We start from the raw sequence: 27,114 nt of genomic DNA on the forward strand, positions 1-27,114 counted from the left end.
GTTTTTACGACCGATCCCTCGCCGACTATGAGAAGTTTCTCCATCCATTACCAAGAGGGAAACAGACCCTGGTGGGGAGGAAAATATTTGTTACATCTTATCAGGCTGACACACAATCTAACAACAATTACAGCAGCCCCATTTTTTGCACTATTTCAGCTCCGGTGTGAAAAATTGTTGTAATATTAAAGTGAGGCAGGGTGGGGGGCTGGTCGGCTGATATTCAGAGCCCTGGGCCCAGGCTCTCCTGGGGGCCTCCCGGCTTGCCCAAGTTGATTGGGTGGCTGAGGGGAAGTTGTTGGCATGTAAATCCCAGCTCCCCGATGGGAGCTAATGGCCCTTGAGATGCAGAGATGCATGTGAGAGCTGGAAGGGCTCCTGAAAGACAGAGCGTCCCTTGTCTGGGAAGTCCCCTTGTCCCCCTCCATTTTCTCAGCCCACATGCCTTTGCCCCGGTCACACACACCTCTTAGGGTGCGCTTCCTACATTCGTTCGTAGGATATCATGTTTTTTAAGGACTGAACAGATAGATGGTGTCACACCAGAAAGTGACTTCTTGGTTAGCAAACAAGAAGCAAAACAGAGCTGCACAGCGGTGGGGGGTGGACTCCCTGGTGGCCCCCATGTCTGAGTGCAGCGTCAGCAGGCTTCTGCCAGGAAAGCAGCAGACGTTGGTCACCCAGCAGTCCTCGGCGGCCCCCAGAGCCTGCCCTGGGCTGGGCAGCTGGTCCGGCCCGAGCAGCTCTTGAGGGATCCTGGTCAGGCGACAGGTGGGCGTCCGGAGCATCTGGGTCTGGGGGCATGATGCACAGGGATGTGTTTTTGATTGGGTTAGGCCCTTGGTCCCGATGAGGGTGGTCCTTTCTGGTCCTTGAGCTTTGGCTTCCGCATCTATGAGATGGGGGCAGCTGTGTCCCATCGATGGATGTGGGGACACGGTGAAGTGATGTGTGGCTGCATCGGGCGCTCCAGGTAAGTAAAATTCAGAAGGAGCGCCGGATCCCTCCCTATCTCCTGGGAGAAGAGATGGTCACGGTTTTGCCCAACGGGAGGCAGAAGCTGGCTAGGCTCTGCCCCTCCCTATCTGAGGAGCAGGCCCTTGGCAAGGCCTAGAAATCCCAGGTGGCTGGACTCTTCTGTTAGGCCCAGAAGGACAAGCCCTGCTCAGGGATCTGGAAACCTGCAAAGGCAGGAGCTTTTTCCTCAGTGTTCACAACTTCCCGAAGCCTGTGCTGCCCCTCACTGGGCCCCTGGGCCCTGCACCCCCAGAGGCCCAGCCAGGGCTGGAGCAGCCAGAGGGCAGAAATGGCTGCCTCCTGATTCCAGCCAAGCACTGGCGGCTGTCAGGACAGTTCAGCCCTCCCTTTTGGTCTCTGGGAGGCCGAGTAGCCCAGAAGCAGAGCAGGGTCCACCTGGGCGCACCTGCTCGGCGCTCCCCACTCCACACCCCTCCCCCCTCCCATTTATCCCGCGGCCAGCAGCCCCCTAGGGACCAGCCGGAGGCCCGGGCAGGGTCACCGGGCAGCCCAGGGTGCGGGGAGAGGCGCGCAGCAGGGCCGGGTGGTGGGGAAGGGGTGGGCCGGCCGCGGGGGCTGGCTGTCGGCCCGGCTGGCCCTGTCGCCCCTCCCCGTCACTCGGCGGCAGGCGCGGTGATTAATGGCCGGGCCGCGCCGCCCGTGCCGCCATCAGCGCGCGTCTGGGCGGCGATGGATGCGGCTGTCAGGCCGGCCCGGCCCGCGCTGACCCCCGGCCCCGGCCCGGCGCGATCAATGGGCGGCGCGCGGCGGGCGGCGGCTGGGCCGGCGCGATAAGATGGGCCGATGGGCGCCCGCCGATTGCCCGCTCCGTCACCCGCCGTCACCGTCCCCGTCACGCCGCCCGCGCGCAGATCGGCGCCGTCAGCGCCGCGTGATTAATGGGGACGCGGGCAGCGGCGGGGAGGGCGCCAGGGCGCGGGCGCGCGGACCCCGCAGCGGAGGGACGCGCCGGCGGCGGGGGTGCCCCCAGGGGCCCGCCAAGCCCGCAGTGCCACCTGCGGCGGTCTCGCGCACAGCACACCGCCCTCTCACACTGGGGCACAGGGGTCACCGAGGGGGTGGCGGAGTGCGGGTCTGACAGCGCAGGGAGGGCCGAGAGTAGGGGGGACAGCTAATGTGACCTCTGCTCCCAGACTCCTCCAGGCCTCCGCCACCAGGGCCACCAGCCTCCTGGGCCTTTGCAGGCCTGTCCCCACTGTCCCAGCCATCTTTGGAAACTCCAGACCTGAACCAGTCAGGCCCCTACTCAAAACCCTTTCATAGGTCCCCACGGCCCAGGGGACAGATCACAAGGATCGCGGGTGGTGTCCCGCCAGCTCCCTGGCCCCTGCCCTCTCGCCAGCCCTGCGTCGGTAGGGCACGCATCACCGCGCTCCCCTGCACGACACCCGCCTTCAGCTCGGCGTCCTGGGTTCACCCCGTCTGCCCCGCCCGTGCCACACCAGGTGACTGAGAAGAGCCTGCGGACCGCCAGCGCCAAAGTCCACAGATGCCCACCGAGGTGACCCGTCCCCAGGCCTCTGCTGGGGAAAGAGCCAGGCTGCCTGGGATGGTCAGCCTCGGAGACAGACGCCAGCCTACCCACCCATTGACAAACTGACAGGAGCCGTAAGTCAGGTGCTCAGGCAGGCGTCTGGAGGGCTTCCCAGAGGAAGCGACGGGAGCGCAGGGGAGGCCAGCGGCCCCAGGCCGGGATGGGGGAGAGGCGGGTAGTAGGCGGGAAGCCCGGGTGGCTGAGCACAGCGCGGGCGAGGCGAGGGGAAGGGCGAGGGGCCCGGCTGCGGCCTATCCGGTGGGCGGCGGTGTCCCAGAGGCGAGCGACTGCGAGGACAGTGCCAGTCCCTCTCCCTTGTCGCTTCCCGGGGGTCTTGACCGCCTCCCCACGGCGGCGCGAAGCCCGTGACTGCGAAGCCACAGCGCCCCCGCGCGGTCAGAAGCGCACAGCGCCTGCCTCCCGTGTGCCCGCCCTGCTCCCAGCGCCCCGCCCGCGGGGCGTGGCCAAACCTGGTCTTAGGGTCGGAGAGGAGAGCGGACCCCGAGCCTCCAAGCAGGCTCCCTGCAATGGAGGCTGAGGCCAGGCCGACTCCAACACGCTAGAGAAAAACAACGCTGTTCTGGTTTTTCTCACCATAGATCAGCTCTGCCTGCTCTCGGACTTAAAAATGGGGTAGTACTTAAAAGCGTGGATGCATTCTCTTGTGACTCGTTTGAGTCCGCTTCAAACAGATCCACGCTTCTGAGATTCGTGCAGGCTGTGCTATCACTGTTCTTTTGATTCCTGGAGATGCCACTGTATGAGTGTACTGTTTCCTCGTCCACCTACCTGCCGTTGGCTGTTTGGCCCAATCTTACATTTCAGCTACTATGAATCAGCTGTGATGAACATTTAAAAAAAAAAAAAGAGTTGCCTTTAATTCTCTTTTCCAATGTTCAGCAAATATATTCTCACAAAATAGTGAATGGCAGTACAGAACGTGCATGTGATGTATATAGTCTTTTTATTTTTTATTTTTTAAAATATATGTATTTTTTTTGAGAGTGAGAAAGCAGGACGGGGGGGCGGTGCAGAGGGAGAGAGAGGGGGAGAGTCCCAAGCAGGTTTCATGTCCAGCATGAAGCCTGACACAGGGCTTGATCTCACGAAAGTGAGATCATGACTTGAGCTGAAATCCAGGTCAGATGCTGAACAGACTGAGCCACCCAGGCGCCCCTGATTGTTTTATTTTTAAGTAGTCTCTGCACCTAATGTGCTTGAATTAACCCAGAGATCAAGAGTCGCATGCTCTACCGACTGGGCCAGCCAGGTGCCCCAGACATTCTTGCATAAAAGTCTTTGTGTAGACATAGATTTTTATGTCTCTTGCGTAAATACCCGGGAATGGAGCAGCTGGGTGCAGATTCATGAGAAATTGCTAGACCTGTTCCTGATGCACAGTGTGTTTTTTAACCCCCCACCAACCTTTAAAAAAGTTTATTTTTGAGAGATAGCGAGCATAAGTGGGAGGGGGCAGAGAGACAGAGAGGGGGAAACAGAGGATCCAGGCTGACAGCAGAGGCTCAAACTCTACGGGGCTCAAACTGTCGAACCTGGAGACATGACCTGAGCCGAAGTCAGACGCTTAGCCAACAGAGCCACCCAGACGCTCCACCCCTGACCCAACTTTTAGAATACAAATAGTGACATATGCTACTGCTGCTTCTAGGGTTTTTTTTTTTTCTCCCTCAACGGCACATCTTGGAGATTCCTCTAAGACCATATATAGACTTTTCTCCTAGTTCCGTTCCACGGGAGGGAGGGGCTGTAATTTATCCAGTCCCATTCTGATGGGCATTCCAAGGTTTCTAGCTTCATTGAGCTGGGCTTTGAAGGATGAACAGGAGTTTGTCAGGCAAAAACTGAGGGAAACTGGGGAGAGCCCAGAAGCTAGGCAGATGTTGCAGAACCTGTCACTGGGGGGGTGAGCTTTCTGAGCATAGAATCAACCCCTGCCCCATTTACCCCCTGGGGCTCGATAATGTGCTTCAAATGGAAAGGAGTGGGCGATGTGGACGTGTGCTGGCCAAAGGTTCTGGAGCAGGGTGATGGAAAGTCCCAGAAAGTTTGGGGCAGTGGGGCAAGGTGGGCATCGCCACCAGGGGGCACTCCTGGGACTCTCCAGAACCAGGTACTGGTGGATATTATAGTTCGTACTAGGGCTTTTGCTGAGCCTTGGACAGGGGTCACCTGCCCACCCCTGGGGCCTCATGTCGGGAAGCTGTGCTCTTCCCTAGGAAATGGCTATCCTCTTGGGGCAGAGACAGGATGCTCACCTGTCTTCCCCACTATACACGGGCTTCTTGGCCCAGCCAAGGGCAGGGTCTGCACAGGTTCCCAGCAGGGGGAAGCTCCCAGGAGTGCAGCAGGTTTCCCGAAGCCCCCCATCCCTGGTTCCAACTATGCCCCTTGCAGAGGAACCCACGGGCGGGCAGGCCCAGCAGCCAAGCAGGAACTTGGGGCAAGAACGGCACCTTGGGCTTTCAGTCTTGGCTCTGCCACAGAGTGGCCGTGTGGCTTCGGGTCACACTCTATTTCCCTGGGGTCAGTTTCTGCACCAAATGGGGCAAACTGTTTCTCTCCCTCCCAGGCCTTGACCGGGTCGGGGGGCAGCGAATGAGATCACGTGTAAGGGGGCTAGCACAGCACCAGCCCCACGGGGAAAAGAAGAGAAGGCGTTACCAGGCGGTTAGAAGGAGGCACTGCTGGACAGTTCCTGGCACAAGGGTCCCGCCTAGCGTCACGTGAGCCGAGGCAGAGCCTGGCACCCCGAGCCACATACACGGCTGCTCCAACATGGGCTCCGCTTGTTCGGCTCCCAGGTTGAGGCCGGTCTGGTCACAGGCCCAGCCAAATCGCCCAGGCAGCGAGAGAGGGTGCAGTGCCTCTCTGGGGGTGGGAGCTTCTCTGACTTGAGTTTCTGGATGTCACAGCCGGGGACCCTACCTGCTTGCCTGGCTCCCATCGGGGGTCTCAGCCCATTCCGGCAGCCAGCAGTCTGGAGGGAGCACAGGGCAGGTTGGCCACACACCCCATCTTGGGCACAGCCTCAGCCCAGCTCTGACAGGGGGCTTCTGCAGGGTCAGGCTCCAACACCTGTCCCTCCAGGGGTCCCAGAGGGACATCCTGCCCTGGCCCAAGCCCATCTCAGAAATCAGAAGTTGTTTTTTTTTTTTTTTTTAAAGTAGGCTCCACATCCAGCGTGAAGCCCCATGTGGGGCTTGAACTCATGACCCAAAGATCAAGACCTGAGCTGGGATTGAGAGTTGGACACTTAACCAACTGAGCCACCCAGGTGCCCCAGAAATTGGTTTTCCAAGACAAAGTCTAAGGTTGTCCTTGGAACACTGAGGCTGGAGCCCAGCTAAGGAGAAAGGGTCCTGCCCACCGGTCACTCAGGAGTCACTGAGGCAGCACCAGGCCGGTGGTGGTGGCAGAGGGTTCGGGGTGAGGCACCGTCCAGGAGAAGCTTGTCAGCTTCAAAACCAGGCAGGCAAGTGGGAAGTTTTCCTCTCACATCACCCTGGGAACATGCGCTATTCTCCTCAGGTGGAATCCCTCGGGAAGACTTCCACACGCCCATCCCAGGGGAGCAGTCATCATGTCGGCCCCCGCCATCCGCGTGATGCTGGGGTCCAGGACAGGATGGAGACCCTCCTGGCTTAGCTACAGGTCCGGCTGATCAGTGGCTGGATGTATAGTGATGTCTGCCATCACAGCCTAGGGCAACGGTACCCCTTGGCCTGGACAGGGCGGGAGGGCGCTGCGTGGGTATGGCGTGATGGGCTGCGTTCACAGGGGTGACACCCGTCTACTCCCTCGCTTCTGGGAGGACCCGGCACTTCACCCGTGTTTCTCTTCACCAAAACCCGGGGCGTGCAACTGACACACCCCCGGGAGAAGCACGTTTTCCAGGGGCTACGCCTGCCCGGGGAGGGACTTCCGTCTAGTGGAGAATGAGGCACCCTGTGCAAAACCAGGACTCAACCACGCCTCACACACACCCGAAGGGCACCCAGCTCTTCTCTCGCCGGCCTTCCTGGGAACTGTAAACCAAGAGAATGTGACCAAGTGGCTTGTAAAAAGTTGGCTTTATTTGTCACTTATTCACCTTAACTCAGTTATGCCATTACGGCGTCCACAGTGACAGTCCCCTGGAAGCTGGGGTCGGCCCCCACCCACCATGATCATGGACCACAGAGCACGAGCCCCGCGGGGCCCCACCCACGAGGCGGGCGCTCCCAGCGTTGCCACGCACGGGCTCGCGCAGACTGTGCGTCGCGGGGAGGCATGGAGTCTCTGCTCAGGACTGGGTCTGACAAGGCCACATGTGATATGGTGGTATGCCCTGGACTGGGGGTCGACAGACCTGCCAGGCCCATCCTGGTTCTGCCGCTGGCTTGCCGGGTGGCTTTAGGCAAGTCGCTTTTTGTCCCTCGGTCGGTTTGTTTCCTGGTTAGCGCTGCTAGTGAGGTCTCCTAGGACTCCGACTCAGACGGGCGCCGGCCCTGTCACCTCTGCTGAGTCGTGACCATGGCTCTGTGCTTCGAAGGCTGCTGTGTGCCTGCTGCTGGTGGGGCGTCTCCTTCCGCAGGGCCCCAGGTGCTCCCTTTTTAGAACCGGGGCGTCTTCCGGTGAGAACCCCTCAGGGTTGTGGTGCCTGACTCTGCTGTCCCTGCTGCCAAGCACAGCCTGTCCCCTGAGGAGCCTTCCTAAAGGCCTCAGAAAAGGTTCCAATTCCTAAAATCTAGGTCCTCTGTTACTGCAAACAGAACTTAATTTAGACATAATTGTGAGTCTTTTCATTCCAAACACACTGGAGCCACTTACAAAAAAACAAAACAAAACAAAACCCAAACACCAAAAAACCCAAAGCCCTCTGACCCAGATCTCATCATGGATCTGAGGCCCGAGTCCTCCTGCTGGGTGGTCCCGATGGAAGTCAACAGGAGACGGGTGGCATCTAGTCACTTACTTTACATGCATTTGGTCCCAGGCACAATTAAAAAAGTGCTAAAAACATGATAGGAAGTCCTCAGCCTGGAAGGCAGCGGTGCTGCGACAGCCAAGCTGCTGCCTTTCCACGTCTGTGTGCGTCTCCCTAGGGGTGAGCGGGAGGCCCGTCCGGTGACAACCAGAAGGACTGGACAGACACACATCACTCCAAGGGACCTCTATGCAACGTCCACCTGGCTTGGGTCAGCCACAACGCCAAAGAAGCTGGTGACTCCTGGCCCCGCTTGATCAGGGGACACAAACCGACTACAGACAGACATGGTGGAGCCAAGCCGACTCTGTGCTTTTCAGCCTCAAAGCCCGACTAGAACAGTCAATGAGAAGAGCCAACAGGCACATGCAGAAAAATTAACAGATGGCCCAAGAGCGTCTTCTGGAAAATCCATCCCTTTCTTTTGGAAGAAGCTTGGTCCTAAAAAACTACTTATAAAAAAGGAAGACAATTGTGTCTTCCAGAAAAACAGTTTTAAGCCAGATATTCCCACCCCTGATTGTGAAAGGGACTCACTAGTGAGTCCTCCAGAAAACATGATTTGCTCTCAGCCTCGTGCCCTGTGGCCACGACGTAGACACTGCCACAGGGTTTGTGCTTCTAACCAACAGGACATTCCCTTGGTGGGGGAACAGCTCAGACCACTGCAGCCGCCTACGGCACTGAGCAGGTGCAAAGGTTACAACAAAAGTTACATGGACACTTGGGGACGGTCACTTACCACCCCCACCTCTGGCAGTCAGCTCAATAAAACCTCAGTTCTACCGTTCTTTCTGCCAATGCCAGAATAAAAAGCAAAATTTCAAACTGGAAAAATTCTAGCACTTTACAAAGTGGAATGAAAGAATATGAAATTCAAAACCATTATTAAACAAAAGTCCCGGTGCCGTAGCAGCACTCCCTGTGATGAGCACCCCACGGTGAGGTCTCGCTGTTTCCTTCCCCCACAATTCCGTGCACAGCCCCTCTCCCTGGTCCGGGGAGACAGGGCTCAGAACAGAAGGGCCCCCATGCTGCCGACCTCGCTCTGCTCCTTCACGAAGATTTCAAAGTACTGGTAGATGATCGTGACCGCGAGCAAGATCCCGGTTCCAGACCCGATGGCGCCCAGGAAGTCGGCCAGGACGGAGAGGGCCCCGATGCACAGCCCGCCGAAGGCTGCGGCGGTGGGGATGTACCTGGGGAGCAGGAGGGGCCGGTCAGCCACGTGGCACCATGCAGAGTCCCCTGGCCGGGCCATCCGACATGCCCACCTCTGATTCAAGACCCTGACTCCTTAGAGGCTACTCCACTACCTCCTTGAACCTTCACCTACGTCGCGGCTTGTTGGTCTAGACTGGGGCTGTGCTGTCCAGTGAGTGCCGTGTATGGCTCGTGAAACGGGACTAGTCCAGATCGAGATGGTAAAGGCCTCACGTGAGGTTTTGAAGAACGTAAAATCTCAATATGCTTTTTCTTACGTTAACTGCAAGTTACAAAATGATATTCTGGACATAACTGGATTAAATAAAATATACCATGAAATTTCACTTCACCAGTTTCTTTTTAAGATATAGTCTACATACGACATTTTATTAGTTTCAGGTATATTCTTACTTTTTTCAGGTGGCCGCTAGAAAATTTAAAATTTCCCACGTGGCTTGCAACCTATTATGACCGAACAGTGACATCAATGCAGGGGGCTCAGAGAATTCTTAAAACTGCCCTGCTAGAGATCTGGAAACAATCCGAAACTTGCAGCACTGGCTTCCCCTGTGGTTGCTTCCTTTAGGTGAGGTGAGCAAGCTATGGGCCACAGGACAAACCTTGTCGGCCACCTCATTCTGTGAACGGTTTTCCAGGAACACAGCCTCCTTCATTCGTGTACTGTGCACGGCTGCTTCCCAGAGGCATTGGAAGAAGTAAGAACTCACAACAGAGGCTAATGGCTTGAAAAGCTTGAGACACCCGTGCAGCCCCCAGAGACAGCTCACACTGTAACCGCCTGTCTATGAAGAGGGGGTGCGGACAGCACGGTGATGCGTAAGCACCCTAGGGGCCAGCCTGGAGCTTTCTCCAACCCCAAACCCCCACACCCTCCTCCTGCAGCTGGTTACCGAGCGCTGCAGCCAGCCTCTCCTCCACGTCCCCAAGTCCCTGCGGCACTCGGGACCCCGTGCCGCCATGCTCACCCAAACTCCCACAGCGGCCTCTCAGTCAGCCTCACCTCCCTCTGGTGGGTCTGCCTCCAGTGCTGAGCTTCCTGAAGGGACCCGGGGTGCTGCCCCTTCCCTGTGCGGCCTTGTTAGCCTCACCTCCACCTTGGCCCTCATCTGCACTCAGAGCATCAGCGGGGTTCCCGTGCCCCAGTGGCCAGCTCACCGTCCTGTGACGGTGGGGCCGTGTGCCGCTGCCTTGCTCCCTGGTGGCTCCTTCTCCGAGGAGAGGGGCTACACGCACTTACTTTTTCTATTTCCGGTCTCCAGCAGCTGGCAAGCTCACAGTTACAGACGCAGGGGTCTTTCCTATCCCGTTACCCAAGGGTAAGAGTTAATAAACCCGAGTCCCTAAGCCTGATCAGGATGCTGAGTGTGTAAGGAAACCACAAACACAGAGTCTGGGGACCTGGGGCCAGCACTCACCGATTGAGCTCATGGACCATGGAAGTCTCTCGGTGGCCCCTCATCACCATCTGCTGCTCCTTTAGCTGCTTTGCAACCTGTGTGACGCCCACCAAAGAGACAACGTTAAACTCTAAACTTGAAATTGAAGGGAAGGCAGCGGTCTCCTGGCGGCACTCGGCCCTCACCGCTTTCCGTTTCCACCCCCTCAGTGCTCACACGGGTAACCCTGACACCTGCTGCAAAGGCGAGTCCCACAGTTTGGCTCCAGCTTCCCAAACCGAGTGCTCATTTACTTTTGGGCTTTATCTCTGGCCATCAACGCTTCACAATTGCCCCGCAATAGGACGAGGGGTGTGCGGGCATTCACAGACCGCTCTCTCAGGAAGAGGTGAGGAGTGGAGACTCTGTATACCACTAAGGGGTGACGGCCACTGCTTCCCCATTTAACCGCTTGTCCAGCACCCTACTGTAACTTCTACTCACATCTTTGGCGGAGGAGCCCGAGACCTCAATCCAAGTTTTGGAGAAGAATGCACACGAGCCGAGCATGAACACTATGTACACCACGGCATGGACGGGGTCTTCTAGCACGGAGCCGAAAGACTCTGGAGGGGACAGGTAATAGCACAGGCCACCAACCGGATAAGCACGTGCGGGACCCCCGGAAGAAGTATCCTGGAAAGAATACGCGGAAAACCTATGGGTGCCACCTTGTCATACCTTAGCATCAAGACACAAACAGTTCCGAGCAGACAGAAGGCAGTTTTGCTCAAGTGCCCGCAGTGCGGTTCACGCATGGACAAGAAAATTTAACGCGCTGAATTTGTAAAAGGCATGATTAGGAAAAACCTCTGGGTGACATATTTGGTCAAGAGCAAGACACACGGACGCACACACTGCCACTTGCCACAGCACTGACACAGACTGTTTCGAGCAGCTGTACTTACAGACCAAGTGCCCAGGAGGCTGACCAGCAGGTTGCCACTGAAGCGGGCGGACAGCATCTGGGAGATGACGTACAGGTTGGACACCAGGGCGGACTGCAGGATGATGGGGATGTTGGAGGTGTAGAAGAGCTTGATAGGGTACGTGTTGTACTGGCCTCGGTACCGGGCCGACTTGATGGGCAGGTCCACGCGGAAGCCCTGAAGAGCCAAACAGAGCGAAATGGCCCTCAGAGCCTCATCCGGCCGGTTGCCCAGGACGGCCCGGCATGGCGCAGCCGGGGACAGCCTCGAGAGAGCCAGCCCGGAGCATGGGTTCCGGGGCTCTTGTGGCCCTGCCTTACCCGCCTCCCCACTTGGGGGCACCTGAACAGAAGGTTCCTAGAAACACTGGCGTAAACACGCACCAAACCCCAGCAGAGTGAAATAATCCCACTTTTGTCAAAAACCAAAGTCCAGCACGTCACATTCACCTCTCTGCAGGATTCACAGAGAATCAGAGAGACGTGCGCCTGAGTCCCAGGGGCGCCTCCCTCGCCTGTGCTTTCTGTGGCCACCACGGCCTCTGCCTCACTCCCCACAACAGCCTTTTAGGACATTTCTGATCATAAACAGAAAAGCTAAGCTCTTCTAGGAATTCAGCCTCTCCCTCTGAAACCCCTGAGAAGAGAAAGGGTTTTTCTATTGTTTTCACAAACTCCCAGTGCCTAGAACAGGGCTCAGAATACATACGATTTCAAATAAAATGTTCACGCTCCAAGTGCAAGTAGTTGCCAAGCCCCCAATAAGTCCACTTGTTAGTAACGAGGCTTCTAAGTCTCAGCTGAAGGACCAGAACTGTTAAGCCCTCAGAAAAAGCATCTGCCTGGTTTAAATACCCTTTCGACTGCTTCCTCAACTGTTGTCCCTCCTTATCAATAAATACCAGAATACAAAGCAGCCAATCAAAAAATAAAAAGATTAATCTGACCCCCAGCAGTTCAAGTCCCTCGTGCAGACGCGCGTGACACAGACTGATAATTTGGAAGGTAAGAGGAAGGCCTTTTCCAAGATGAGGCTACTGCCTGCAATTACTACACAACCTTTGGGTAACACACAGACGAGGTTTTAGAGCTTGGTTACTTCTCATTTCCCCTGAACTAAGAACTTAAAGATAGATCTTCTCTGTCTGCTGACAGGCCTGACCCAAGGGAACACGATTTCAGGAGCGTTCTGCCTAAACTGTGTTTAGCGCAGTCAAGTTCTGACTCAGTGGGAGGAACCTGTGCCGCTCACATGGAATGCGTGCTCTTCAAACGCCATCTCATTTCAGTGCGACGCAATGGGGTGTGCGCCACCCCGGGGCGTGGATGGGGGACATGCACACCAAGGCGCTCTGAAACTTAAATGCAGTCCATCAAAACTCGCCGTGGCCGGATCTGGACGCACCTGGAAATAGATCACCACTGCGAAGACAAAGATGGTGGCGATCAGATTCATGAGGTTGGGGAGATTCTGGCGGTAGAAGGCCTCTCGAAGGGCTCGGACCTTGTCAGTGCGTGTGGCCAGCAGATGGAACAGTGCGATGATGGCACCTTCGAATTCCATTCCTGTTGGCGAAGGAGAAGACACATGTGGTAAAGAAACAAACCACCAACTCAATTTGGCTCTAAGGATCTTGGTAGCCAAAAAGAGTAAGCCCTACCATTCGCAGTGCCTGCTCCTATAACCACAGGGAGAGAGTTCTCTCACACCTCTCTCATCCTGTAACCTGCAGAAATGGGCCATTCTACCTTTTGACTTAACTGATCTCAAGTCTTCGACATATAGGAGTCAATGGCTACCAGATGCCTGGCATGATGATCGATTACGAAATCACACCGGCAGAGTCTGCTGAACTTCCGCTGAAGGGGTCTCCACTGCAGAGTGGCCTCCCAGCTGTCAGATCCTCCTCCTGGAGACGCCGGCAGCACGAGGAGCAGGCTGGCCCTGACAAGGCGGGGCTCGGACTCTGCTCCCTACACGGACGGCTGAGCGGAAAGGACCACACGTGTACCTACCACATGGCGGATCCGAATCCGAGTTCACGCCTTACCCTGAGAGGGTGTGGAAGGAGGCAGCCCGGTCACAGGGCCAAGAAACCAAGGCCCCGAGGCAGACTGAGCTTACCCAGACACCGAAGGAAAAGAGCAAGCGTGGGCACCTGACCTGAGGAGCAGGCAGCACAGGGGCAAGTGAGAGGGCCTGGGTGCACGGGGCAGCATCAAGGCCTAGGGGTGTATACGTTTTCAGGAAATTTACATAAACTGAACACACAAAAGCTAACGCCAGAAACGGGAGCATTGCATTACTGTGACTGACCACTGCTGACCCAGGACAGTCTAACTATCCTGTGACAGACGTCTGGCACTCATGCACAAAGCTAGTGCCACATCCAGGCCACGGTCTCTGAGGACCGGTAGCGGGTACTGGGAACAGTGGCATGTGGTGCGCCTTGGTCCTGTGCTGTGATAGCGTTTGCTCAAGTTTCTGACGCGTGGTGACTGGTGCCACACGTCGCGTCTCCCTCTGGCTTCTCCTGGACCGTTCTGAGACGACACTTGAGGTCAACCATCTAATGGGCATCACCACTGACCTTCTGGATGTAGCTTCTATGGAAGCAACACTTGTTCCCAACTGTCAGGAATTCCTCCCCTCACCCTATGATGCCGTCCTCAGTCACGTGACTGGCCCATCTTCCTAGGGCACAGAGTTCAGGGATCTTAAAGCTGGAGCCAGGACAAGCGCTTACTTCACAGAGGACACCCCAGCTGCCCAGGAAGGGGGAACACCCTCTGCCCTCTGTCAACACTGCCCCACCCCCACACCTGATCTCAACTCTGACTCCTCTCCCCCTTCTTCATTCTGCGCCAGCTGACCTGGAACACCGGCTACATTCCCACCTTAGGGCCTTTGTAGCTGCTCGTTCCCTCCACATGGGACATTCTTCCCCCACAGTCACGGGGCTCCCTCCCCTCTAAAGGACTTTGTTCCAACGGAGGGTTGGGAGGATGGACATGGTGGAGGTGGGGGAATCTTCTTGATCACCCAGACTAACCCTGCGACAACCTTCCTGGCATTTCCATCTTTTTCCTCTGCCTTGTTTTTCCCCAAGGTACCTGTCCCAACACCTAACCTACACAGTACTCGGCTCCCTTCATATTCCCAGTGCCTGGAAGAGCGCCTGGTCCTTAATAGATGCCTGGCCAATACTTTTTCAGTGAAGGGTGATGCCAGGGTTAAGCTGTACTTCTCCTAATTTTTAATACAATCATTTCTTAAAATTCGTTACCTGCTGAATCTCTGGGAACAAGACCGGGTTTCCAAGGGCGAAGTGTCACTTCGAGGGCACAGGCAGTTTTGTACCTGCATGATCCCTGCCAACCCCATTTGTGCTGTCCCCACTTGCCCACGGAATGGCTATTGTCCCAGACCTGAGAGGGTCACAGTAAGTAACCTATTTCCATGTGCCCAACAGAGTTTCAGATGTGCCGCCATGCTGCCTTCTCAGTCCTGTGACCTCTGTGACCTGTGCCCTCCTCCAGGGTCCAGTCCTCATGAACCCCCTCTCCTGTTCCCTTCACCCCATGGCTCCCACGGTGACACTCACTGCCCACACACGTGGCTGTGGAGTGACCCTCCCTGGCTGCATCGTCTCTCCAGCTCGGTCCCAAAACTACCAGCTGACAGCATGACACTTTTATTTTAAAACCAGAAACAAACCCGACTTTGCTTCACAATTTTCCGTCACCCTTGAAAGAACCTCTATTGTCCCACCTCTTACACGCTGTTCTCCTTGTGCCCTCGCTCAATGTTTTCTACGACAGGTTGGCTCATCAAAGCTGAAGGACTGATTACCTCCCTGGCTTTGCTCTCTGCCCGTCTCCCCCAGTCCAGGGTGAATCATTCCTTCCACACCCCAGCTCTCAGTGCCTCATGGCCTGCTCCTGAATAGAGGGTGGCACAGTGGCCAGAAAGCCCTGGCTGGTGGCTTCTACTATCCCTTCACCGTCCTGCCTTTTCACACCCATTCCTGAAAAACCCTGACCTCCTTCCCACTTCCAGCTTCTCCTAATCTGCCCTGAATTTCCTAAAATTCCGGGAAGTGCCCAGGGAGGAATCAAGTCTGCTCCTGTCCACTCCTGAGGCCCTTCTGACATTTCCTATGTCCAGTTACACTCTTTTCCTTGTAATCTATGGGATGCAAGTGGCCCTCATTTGTCCAGGGACCTACTTTCAGTCTCACAAATGAGACCAGGTGGTCTCTGGAGGCCAGGGACTGTTTCCAGCAGTCAGTTCAAAGAAAAATACTCAAATATGCATGAATATTGACTTCTCATGGGACTCTTCCGAGTGAACAGCATATTTAGTGATGAAAAAAACTTGATTTTCCTTTTCTAGTAAGTCATACTTCCTTAAATGTTTAGAAAGTTTTGTTAAAAACACTGCCTGTAACACGATTTCCATTCTTTATAGGTATAACGTGGAACACCTATATGCGGTATGCACCTACTTTGAGCCACATATCACTGAGTTCATGTTATTTCTCACTTAATCTTGGCACCCATGGCCACTTACTACTACCAGCAACAGCCAGGATTTAAACCCCGGTGAGCTCCAAGTTCAGACCTCTCTCACAAAACTGCCCTTTGCATGACCAAGTGCACTAGTTTAGTAATTTCATTTTTAAAAACGTATTCGCTGTGAGCAACTACCAAGATACGTCAAGATGAATGTGTGTGGATGTGCTGTAACAACAGTGGAACTGGAAACAACCTCAGTGTCCATCAGAAAAAAACTGGTTATGACAAGTGTTGCTTTATCCTCGCAACAGAAGTCCATACTGTGCTAAGGAAAATGAGCCAGAGCTATTTATTCCAGCATGGCAAATGTCCATGAAACGCTCACATGAAAAAGGCAAATTACGTGTGTTTATGAGTACAAACCTATCTGTGTTTAAAAATTTCTACAGATAGAGGTTACTCTAAACCAAACCAAAGCAAACCAAATCAACAAAAACAACTCTGCAGATCCACAGAGAAAAATCAGAAGAGATGTACCTAAAACCGAAAATTTGGGGCGCCTGGGTGGCGCAGTCGGTTAAGCGTCGGACTTCAGCCAGGTCACGATCTCGCGGTCCGTGAGTTCGAGCCCCGCATCAGGCTCTGGGCTGATGGCTCGGAGCCTGGAGCCTGTTTCCGATTCTGTGTCTCCCTCTCTCTCTGCCCCTCCCCCGTTCATGCTCTGTCTCTCTCTGTCCCAAAAAAAATAAAAAAAAAAACAAAAAAAACAAAAACAAAAACAAAAACGAAAATTTTTCCTTGGAAGGGGGGGGGACTACTGTTTCCTGCTTTGCGCACATTGGTACTTTTTACTGAACCCCATCCCCAGAGAAGGCCAGGGCCCTTACCTCGGCCGGTGTTCACAGTGGTGGGGCTGAACGCCTTCCACACAATGGTCTCGCAGATGTTAGTGGCAATGAAGAGGGAAATCCCAGAGCCCAGGCCGTACCCTTTTTGCAGAAGTTCATCCAAAAGTAAGACAATTAAGCCAGCGACGAAGAGCTGTGAAAATTAAAAAAAGAAAAAAAAAAAAATTAAAAACCCAAACAGACTATGCACTTCTGTTCTTCATGGGCATAGTTCTCTCCTTCTGTGGTAACGACCTTCCCTGATATAAATGCTAAAGGCAGAGTAGGCCTCGGAGAGCACAGCCTTCCTCTGGTGAACTCAGAAAGGCCAACACAGGGGCTCCGGCTTCCTCTCCTGCTTATTTTAGGCATGCCTCAGATTTGTCACATGGGAAGTCTAAGTGCGTGTGAGGGACTACTCCAAAGGGGGCATATGTCAGAGTAGCAATTACCTGGATGGTGATTAATAGGCAGATTCCAGCACCCATCTCAGAAGGGTCTCCGTACATTCCTGTCATCACATACACGATGGACTGGCCGATAGTAATGATCATGCCGAATACTGGAAATGAAAAGAAAACGGTGTTCAAAGTGGGACATTGCATGGTCCAGGAGAGAACAGTTACTAAACACCAACTCTGTGCCAGGCACAGCGGAAGACGAAGGTGGAGAGGAAGAATATGGATACTGCCTGCAAGGAGATTGGTCCAGGAAACACTCAACAGCCCCATGGCCAAAGCACAAGGTAATTCAAATGCCTTCTAACAAAAGCACGCAGGCTCGTCAATTTCAGCTTCTCCTAAATTCACTTTCCTTTCAGTGAGGGCAGGAGAAAAAGTTGAAACGTGACAAATCTAGTTCTTGATAAACAGGTGTCGGGGAATCAGGGGAGATGACATCCAGAGACACCTGATTTGGTGATGGTGCTGACCTGAAGCACCCGAACTCAGGGTAGGTCGCTGGGGCTTGGGAGAGCTCCTTAACTGAAGTCCATGCCCGGGCCCTCTCCAGGCTCATCTGGGTCTGAGTCCAAAACACTGAATATTAACTCTGGAATAAAGTGACCCCTTCCCAGTTTGTAGTTCATGTGTTTTTTAAGGAAAAACTTCACAGTGCCATCAATTTAGTTACCGGTTTCCTCTGCCACAAAGGTCTTCTGGCCTAAGACACTTCTTTTTTTGTATGCAGACGTGTTTGTTTTTTGTACCTCATGACACTCCATTGTTAGGCACAATGGAATCCATTTGTTTTTATTGGTTCCACGAAACCAAATGGGTTTGGGACTCAATTTCCCTTTTCTGCTTAGTTTGCACATAAAATACAATTTTATTTCAAAGTACCTATCAGATATAGTTTCCATTGGACTTTTTTATTTTTTTTTTTTATTTTTATTTTTTTTTAATTTTTTTTTTTCAACATTTATTTATTTTTGGGACAGAGAGAGACAGAGCATGAACGGGGGAGGGGCAGAGAGAGAGGGAGACACAGAATCGGAAACAGGCTCCAGGCTCCGAGCCATCAGCCCAGAGCCCGACGCGGGGCTCGAACTCACGGACCGCAAGATCGTGACCTGGCTGAAGTCGGACGCTTAACCGACTGCGCCACCCAGGCGCCCCATCCATTGGACTTTTTTAAAAGTGCCTAATAAAACTGAAGTCTTAAGACAGAAAAATTTCAAAAAATTGTCCAAGACTGAAGAGAAAACAGCTGGTTTGTACTTTTGAAAAATATTTATGTATATCCTTTTCAATCCTGATTTGTGTCTGAAACTGACATGTCTGAATTAGCTTAGTCTTTCTTGTTCAGTCACTTAACCTCCTAACTTAAGATCTGTAAAACATGCTGGTGTGGAAGAAAATACGGCTGCAGAGGAAACTGTAAATGTCGTTTCCTAGTTAACACATTCCACTTCAGAGGCTGAATGTGGTTAATTCTGAGGCCCACTCACTGTTGCTAGTAACACGTTATTTGCCATAAAGCAAATACCAATATTCTGCTTATTTTTACAGATGAAAAAACTGAGACTTCAGAGCTGTCACCTAACTTTGTGTGAGGCCACAGAGCTAGGAAATAGCAGAGTTGGACTGAGAGGATCCTTTTCCCCTAAATTCAATCCTTTCAAACTCCCAGAGGAAGGAAAACAACACTTGTAGAATAACTACTGTGTGCCAGGCACTGAGAGAGGTTTTACATGCACTGTTCAACTGAATTCTTACAACAGCTCTGAAGTATCTCCTTCGAAGTGGTTAAGTGGTAAGGAAGAGTGAGACCTCCAAGCCCCACTCCTTCCACTTGATCACATGGTGTCTGGGGCCTGTGACATTGCTTTCCCCTGCCTCATCCCACCCATCCAAGTGCTCTCTCTCACTAACAAAGCCTAACAAGGTGGTGGGCCAAGGAGGTTACCTCGTACAAAAATACCTGGTTTTTTTTTTGTAAACCTGTTTATAGAAAATTTGAATTCCCAACTACAGACATCTGAACATTACCCAAAATCTCACTTACACTTTTGGGCTCCATTGAAGAGAGCTCGGTCTTTTGGGGTGTCACCAACTTCAATTATTTTGGCACCAGCCAAGAGCTGCATGATGAGGCCGGAGGTGACAATGGGAGAGATACCCAGCTCCATCAATGTGCCTTGAAGGAAGGGGGAGGCAAAACACAGCCAGTATGAGCTTGGAAAAGCAACCGATTATTAATAACTGAATGAACAAAATTCGACTGTGAACACCGTATACAATGTGTTTCAGTTTGCTAGCGGCAGTTAATTTCGAGAATAATCCCCCAATATCAATGATGAGAGTGTGATTCAATTCGTTCCATTCAGTCTGTCAGGCAACATCTTATTCTGTTTAGGAAGTCACATGGCATTTAAACAGATGAATGCATTTGAATTCACCATAAACAGATTCATTCTGGCTTTACAGAGATAAGAAAGGTTCATCTCTTCATCAGTTAATAAAAACAGGATAATATTCAAATAATTTCCAGAGTTTGGAAAGAAGGTCTGTACCACTGTATCTAGATGGGAACAAACGTCTACTTCCATTATGCTAAAATGAGCTACACTTCCAAGGAATTTGAACTTAATTTGAACTATATTTAAAAAATGAGTTAATCAAAAGCAGTATCAACATAAGTGTTCAAAATCCTCCCCCCATAGGTAATGGGTTCAAGTACACAAAACACCGTTACGTATTTTCTTTGACACATACATGTAACCTATACATACGAAAAAAAATGTTGCAGGGAAATAAATGACATATTCCAAAGAATGTTATCAAAACGGGAGAAAGACTGGTACAAATGTCGCCATTTCAGCTGTTTAAAACACATTCTAGTTCTTCCATGCTTTTTTATCCTCTACGACCTAGACTAATCTTGTTAGTACAGGTTTTGTGTTGCATTCAAATACAATTCCGAATGTGACATTAGGCCTCGGTGCGGAATTTGGCATTTGCTAAGGCTATTCAGCACAGCACGCCAACATTCTTCCCCAACGCCCTCTGAAGCCCTCTGAATTCCGCATAAAGCCAAAGCCTGTCATTTAACTGAGGGAGGCCAGGCAGGTCTACACTGCAGGGAAGTGCAGGTGGCCAGGGTCCTACCTCTGTTAGAGGCCAGAATCACTCTCATCCAATAGAAAGGGTCAGCTGAATCTGAAGACATGATTCCGAACAGGGGAATCTGGAAACAAGCGGAGAGAAGGAGTCAGCACACTTAGCCCCAGCCTGCTCTCATCCCCACTCCAATTCTGGGACATGAGCTGTGCTTACCTGGCAGCATACTAAGAAGATAAAGAGGGTGATTGCGGTCCACAGCACTTTCTCCTTAAACTGAATCTGTAATGGAAGAAGATGAATTCAGGCAAGAAGGTATTTTCATAAGCAAATTAATAGAAGCGACCTCTACTCAGACCTCTTTCTTGGTTCACCAGACAAGTGAGCGCTGAACACTCCAAACTACGTGCCAAACATAAAACATAAGCACATGTACTGCATGCTTTCTACGTACAAGACACTTATACAGAGACCTTCAGAGGTACTATCTCATTTGATCCTCTTACCACATGGCATTATCGTCTTTATTGTATGAGAAAACGGAGTCTTAGGAAAGCTAATTTGTCCCAAATCCCACAGCTGAAGTGAGTTTGAGTGCAAAACCCGTGCTCTTAACCACCAGCATTGACACTTTAGGATTAGACCCAAGATCAAAGACTGTTGCGACAGAAAGGGATTCCGAAATCAGACACGCCCTTACAACCAGTGAACAATCAATTCTCATTCGAAAAGCTTTTGTAATTGATAAAATCTTGCAATTCTGTAGGTAACTAATTTGCAATTTGTGATCAACAGTGTACTTGCTATGAATTAAGCGTAAAACAGTGTAATAAACAATACTGGGGGGGAAGACACCTCTAACCTACTACCTACTAATGGCACCTATTTAAGACTTTTTCACATTTCCTTGGGTACACAGGTAGGACAGGTGACTATTAGGAATCATTTCATAGATAACTTGTAAGTATCATTAAAGAGTTTAGAACCCGCCACCCCAAGGTCCCTCTGGTACAAAGTAGTGGCAGCTTTTCCAGGTATTCTGCCTCTACAACTGCCTTCCCTAGTACTTGCTGCCTATACTGCAAGAAAGGTTTCAAAGGGCTTGAAAAACACCATAACTATTGCGTGAGCTGAGGATTCTGACAGGGAAAATACTTTGCGAGCAACAGTGTTAAGTGAACAGAATTGTGTTCTGAAAACCTACTTTTCAACCGGAGGGGAAGAGAGGTCAAGCCTAAGCGAGCTCCGAGTCAGAGTCTGGCTTTCTGGTCTGAACAGAAGCTGTGGTCTTCCTGGACTACCCCTTTTGGCAGACCCCAACGAGGTCGCAGCACAAAGGTGATGGGCATACAGTGTCTCACACTCCACTTGAAGCTGAGCTGAATTCCCAGAACACTTCTTCCTCCTGAGAATGCTCCCCTGCCCACCTGGCACCTCGCTGCACCAAGAAATTAGGCCAAGGGAAGGCGACATCCCTTCAGGCTAACTAGGAACGCAACATGCTTGTACTGAAATGATTCTTTAAGGGAAAAAAAGAGTAGATAATTTTTAGAAGACTCCTCATTTTTAAAAAAAAATTTTTTTTAACGTTTATTTATTTTTTTGAGACAGAGACAGAGCATGAACAGGGGAAGGTCAGAGAGAGGGAGACACAGAATCTGAAACAGGCTCCAGGCTCTGAGCTGTCAGCACAGAGCCCGACGTGGGGCTCGAACTCACGGACTGTGAGATCATGACCTGAGCCAAAGTCGGTCGCTCAACCAACTGAGCCACCCAGGTGCCCCGACTCCTCATTTCTTTTTTTTTTTTTTTTAATTTTTTTTTTAACGTTTATTTATTTTTGAGACAGAGAGAGACACAGCATGAACGGGGGTGGGGCAGAGAGAGAGGGAAACACAGAATCGGAAGCAGGCTCCAGGCTCTGAGCCATCAGCCCAGAGCCCGATGCGGGGCTCAAACTCACGGACCATGAGATCGTGACCTGAGCCGAAGTCGGACGCTTAACCGACTGAGCCACCCAGGCGCCCCGACTCCTCATTTCTTTTTTTTTTTTTTTAATTTTTTTTCAACGTTTATTTATTTTTTTGGGACAGAGAGAGACAGAGCATGAACGGGGGAGGGGCAGAGAGAGAGGGAGACACAGAATCGGAAACAGGCTCCAGGCTCTGAGCCATCAGCCCAGAGCCCGACGCGGGGCTCGAACTCACGGACCGCGAGATCGTGACCTGGCTGAAGTCGGACGCTTAACCGACTGCGCCACCCAGGCGCCCCGACTCCTCATTTCTTAATAACCAAGTCTCCTCTCCTGGACGCAGCCAAATTCAACAGCAAAACTTCAAAAGCACTTATCCCAGTCCTATCTACCTGACCTTTGAAACAGCCTCTTGAAACCCTGTCTCCTAGCCCACCCCACACACCCTCTATTGCAAAAGCCTCTAGACCACTCTCCTCTCTACCTACTTCCAGAGCAAGTTTCTAATCATCTGGCCCTTCCACTGCTCCCCACCATCTTTTATGTTCTAGCAATGTGGATCTATAGCTAACAGCCTCCCACCTGCTCATCTTCCTGGTCTTTGCACACCATATATTCCTTATGCCTGGAATTCCTTCTCCTCTCCTCAAAAAAACTTCTATTCTTCCATTAAAACCACCATCAGAAACCACATCTTCCAGTTAATCCTTCCTGAGCCACTGCTACTCCTTGCACGTATTTCCACTGCTCCATCTACCACACTTACTCACAAGGCCAAGGATGGACAGCTTTTTTTTTTTTTTTTCAACGTTTATTTATTTTTGGGACAGAGAGAGACAGAGCATGAACGGGGGAGGGGCAGAGAGAGAGGGAGACACAGAATCGGAAACAGGCTCCAGGCTCTGAGCCATCAGCCCAGAGCCTGACGCGGGGCTCGAACTCACGGACCGCGAGATCGTGACCTGGCTGAAGTCGGACGCTTAACCGACTGCGCCACCCAGGCGCCCCGGATGGACAGCTTTTAAGAGATTTGTGAAGGGTAGGTCCAAAGCTTGTCGGCCTCCAGAGCCATACCCTTTCTACTAGGCCAGGAGGGTGGGGTGGAGGGGACACCTTTACATTCTGCCCCCTGAAGGCAGCACGCATATGGAGCACTCTTACACAAAGTGATTGTAAGTTAAGAAAAAAAAAAAGGAGACTCCAAGAGTAAGTGTCCACGCTGCTGTCAATTACACACACGTACACGTGAATGCATGAGCAACAGTCTGAAAAGAATCTAAAAACAAAAATATTGCACTATTCATTCTTTTCAACACAAGAATCTAAATAAAACTTTCTCATTGTTTAACAGCTTTACTAACAGTGGACACACTCGCTATCCTGGGCTGTCGCTGTGCAGGAGCAGAAATTCTGATAAAGGGTCTACATTTTTATCTTCTCTACATTTTATCTTTAACGTGTCTGCCGTAAAAAGTAGGGTTCCTAAAACGCCTTTCCCCCCCCTCAATACTGTGACAGTCTACATACAAACTCATCTATACGGGGAAAAGTGACCGCTCTTAGCCTCTTTTAGCACATGCATACTAAGATCTTCTCCCAGGAAAACACCAACCATGAAGTGCTCCTGGTGGAGGTGAAGAAGGAAGGGTGGGTAACCCAGTCCGAGTATCCTGAGGCTTTCGAGGCCTTATACATTCACAGCCGAGATCCCTTTTTGGGACAGAGCAAACCGAAGGCTTTGTTCCCTAGAGATGCTCCAAATAAAGCACGACTTGATTTCGGTGCAAACTCCCACACAGCCGGTCACCTTTCGACAAAGCTCAGGAGTACACACAACTACACTCCAGGAGGAAGGAACAGGAGACAGAGTTTCCATCTGGCGTGTTGAAGCCATTTTTAATTGTACTGTAAACTTCAAGCGCCCAGTTTCACGAAACCTTCTTTGACGGCGATACGGGGAACTTACCTTCCTCTCCGGCTTCTGAATTTCCGGCAGGATGACACAGAAGGGCTTGATGACTTCCAGAAATTTGACTTTGATGGGAGAAACAAAAGCAGAGTTAGGGCACGTAAAAACCTCCTGCGCTCCCTGGGGAAGCCTTCCGCCCAGCACGAGTTGGAGCAGGGACTAGGGGAGCAGACCGCGCGCGGGGACCACCGAGGGGGCCAGGGGACGCGGGCCTCGTTCAGAGGGGACCCGGGAGGGCCCGGTGGGTGGGCGCTCGCCCGGACCGGTGAGGGGAAGGGCGATCTGATCCTTCCCGGCTTTGCCGCGGCTGCCCCGAGGGACTCACTCGCCATGGCGGCGGCTGTTCAGGCTCCGGGTCCCGCTTCTGCTCCGCTCCACTCCGAGTGAGGTGACACTGCCCGCGCGCGGCCCAGCCCGCTACGGAGCGCAGCACCTTCGCCGAGAGACACGTCAGTGCTAGCACCGCGGCGAGCGGCGCGGAGCGGCGCGGGGCGGGGCCGGGGGCGGGTCGCAGGCCGCTTCCGCTTCCTGCCACGCGCCGTGGCGCCGCACGGCCTCCGCCAAGACCACAATTCCCGGCATACAGCGGGGCTCCCGGGGCCTGCCGGGAAGAGGGTGCCCTCCGGCGGGGTGGGGTGGGGCACGCCGGGATTGGGAACCTGCGGCTGCGCAGACCTTGCAAAGTGACAGGGCGGGGGGGAGGCCGGGTTCGGGTGATGGAGAAACTGAGGCAAAGGGTAGAACCCGTCTGCGCCGCAACCCTGTGAGCAAGGCGAAGTCCCAGGTCACTTCTATACCCTACATAGCACTTATAATTCTGAATTAATGAATAGAGCGTAACCTCCTTTAATCAGGAGCCGTGTCCCGGCGTAGACCGCAGTGCCCGACTCCTACTAGGTTACCCGGCTGGTGGGGCCGTCGGCACACCCTCGTTTGTTGAGTCATTTAGCAAACCCGGAGGCCTGCCCTGGGCACAGGGTCCCAGAAATGATTCCTGTCGTGTCCCTGCAATCTCAGGACGAATGGGAGGAGTTCCTGGAGAGACAGAGGGTCAGAGAAGAACTGGGCAGCTCAGGAAATGGTCTGGCCCGCTAGGGAATCCAGGAGGGCCTCCCGGAGGAGGCTTTTGTGCCACGCCTTGAGGGATACTGCCGATAAGAAATGAGGGAGGAGAGTGCGCCAGGTTGAGAAAACCTTTGTGAGCAAGGCATGGCGGTGTGACTGCCTTAAAGGTCTATAGGGGAAAATGTCCTGTTTGGAGCAAAGGCTATATGAAGGGAAACAATATGACTTAATGTGCGTTGGAGGATAAGGGTGGGGCAAGGTATGCTAGATGGGGAGTTTGGAATTTATTTCCGAGCCATGTATACTCAAAGGGTAGCACTGAGGGAGAGACTTCATGCTGTGATCATTTAGAGGAAGAGGAGATGGGCGATGCTGGCTGGGAGGGTTTCGGTGAGCCAAATCGTGACCTGGACCTGGTATAAGTTAGAGGTGCAGATGTGGCAAGATGCATTTTTGTAATATTAATTTAGGGTTGCTATTTCTCTTTCCCCCCTCCCTCCCCACTCAGCCAAGATTTGCAAATTCTTGCCTCAGCAATTTTGCTGGGACAGGAAGTCTTTTTTTGAGAACCTAACCCGGGGGTGGCAAATTACAATGACTGCAAGAGGCAGGCAGGTGACTTCAATTATTAGTGAAGTGGTCCAGGTGTGACATCACTTGATATCCATCCCCCACACAAAAAAGTGATCATGCACGACTCTCAGAGGTGCTTCTGAAATGCAGCCTCATCTTCCAATCAAGGACCCATTGATAGTCTTTTCTGGGGTGGCGGCCAAATGCTAAAACTGGCAGCTCCTGGTCTAAATCCAGGAGATAGGCCAGAGCTGGTTTAGCCAGCCCACACCCTGTACCACACTGATGGTTAAATTATTGAAAGACAAGGGGTGCCTGGGCGGCTCAGTCAGTTAAGCATCTAACTTCAGCTCACGTCATGATCTCACGGTTCATGAGTTCGAGCCCCGCGTCAGACTTTGTGCTGAAGCTCGGAGCCTGGAGCCTGTTTCAGATTCTGCGTCTCCCTCTCTCTCTGCCCCCTGCTCCCATTCATGCTTTAATGTTTTAAATAAACATTAAAAAATTTTCTTTAATATTGAAATACATAAAGGTAAATTGTATTGTACTAATTGTGATGTGTTATAGTTAGTTAATATAAATTTAATATAAACTCATTGGTGACAGTTTTAGGGTATTAGTACCATTGAAAATGGGCCTCCTGATGTAGCTACATCTGAGAAATAGTCATGACATAGTTTGGCCTGTGTCACTGAAGGAACTGGCTGAGTTACTTATGTTAACAAAACGCTAATTGCTTTAGGAGAATCACTAGCTAAAATAATCTTATTGTTGGCACTTTGTGATTGTTTTCAAAGTAGTAGCTGTGCAGCGTCTCGTATTTATACATGTAAGATTTTAGTATAAAATACTAAAAAATACCTAGAATGAATAGAAAAAAATCTGGATACATTTTTAAATATATTTATTTTAAATATAATAAACATGAATCTTGTCCATCTGCAGAAGAAGGAGTTCTAAGAGCAGTGAATCCCAGCCTGAGACTTGTTTCGATGCTGTGTGAGAATCTGCACAAAATGAAACTTGTATTAAATAAACTTTATCATATAAAATCTATAGTTCTGGAGTGAAAAAGAACTTGATTTTTTTTTTTCCAAGCAAGAATAGGACTTCTTGCTGGTGACAGAAATGTTGGATGCAAATAGTGCTCGAAAGTTATGTGTTGAAACATTAAAGTACTAAGCAAGTGTATTTCAGCAGGATGCTGTTAAAACTTGTTCAAGTGAAATCTTTGGTATTACATAATTGGGCATTTTTATGAAAATATTTAGAACTTTTTTTTTAATTTTTAAAATTTATTTCTGACAGAGAGAGAGAGACAGAGTTTGAGCAGGGGAGGGGCAGAGAGAGACAGAAACACAGAATCTGAAGCAGGCTCCAGGCTCTGAGTTGTCAGCACAGAGACCAACACAGGGGCTCA

General features: G+C 51.8%; 1 protein-coding gene across 1 annotated transcript; it reads right to left on the minus strand.

Moving 5' to 3' along the window:
* Positions 1-6,644: 6,644 nt before the first annotated feature.
* On the minus strand, positions 6,645-24,521 carry SEC61A1 (SEC61 translocon subunit alpha 1). Its single transcript, XM_047095660.1, has 12 exons — positions 24,382-24,521; positions 24,054-24,121; positions 20,332-20,397; positions 20,164-20,242; positions 19,061-19,192; positions 17,008-17,117; positions 16,556-16,709; positions 12,556-12,716; positions 11,131-11,328; positions 10,667-10,858; positions 10,202-10,278; positions 6,645-8,758 (listed from the first exon to the last, which is right to left on the minus strand). Exons 1-12 carry the CDS (start codon positions 24,386-24,388, stop codon positions 8,572-8,574), a joined length of 1,431 nt encoding a protein of 476 aa, XP_046951616.1. The 5' UTR covers positions 24,389-24,521; the 3' UTR covers positions 6,645-8,571.
* Between the last annotated feature and the right edge of the window lie 2,593 nt (positions 24,522-27,114).

This window comes from Lynx rufus, unplaced genomic scaffold (genome assembly GCF_022079265.1).
Source record: "Lynx rufus isolate CCGP_SWC_20201006 ecotype Redwood Valley unplaced genomic scaffold, mLynRuf1.p SCAF_4, whole genome shotgun sequence".
NCBI lineage: Eukaryota > Metazoa > Chordata > Mammalia > Carnivora > Felidae > Lynx > Lynx rufus.

Bases quoted from the DNA above. Each gene is read 5' to 3' on its own strand.
- SEC61A1 (XM_047095660.1), bottom strand. The intron at 20,398-24,053 runs GTAAGTTCCCCG...CTTCCATTACAG, and splicing joins TTCAGAAGCCGGAGAGGAAG to ATTCAGTTTAAGGAGAAAGT. The intron at 8,759-10,201 runs GTGAGTGCTGGC...CCTGCTCCCCAG, and splicing joins ATGGTCCATGAGCTCAATCG to GTACATCCCCACCGCCGCAG.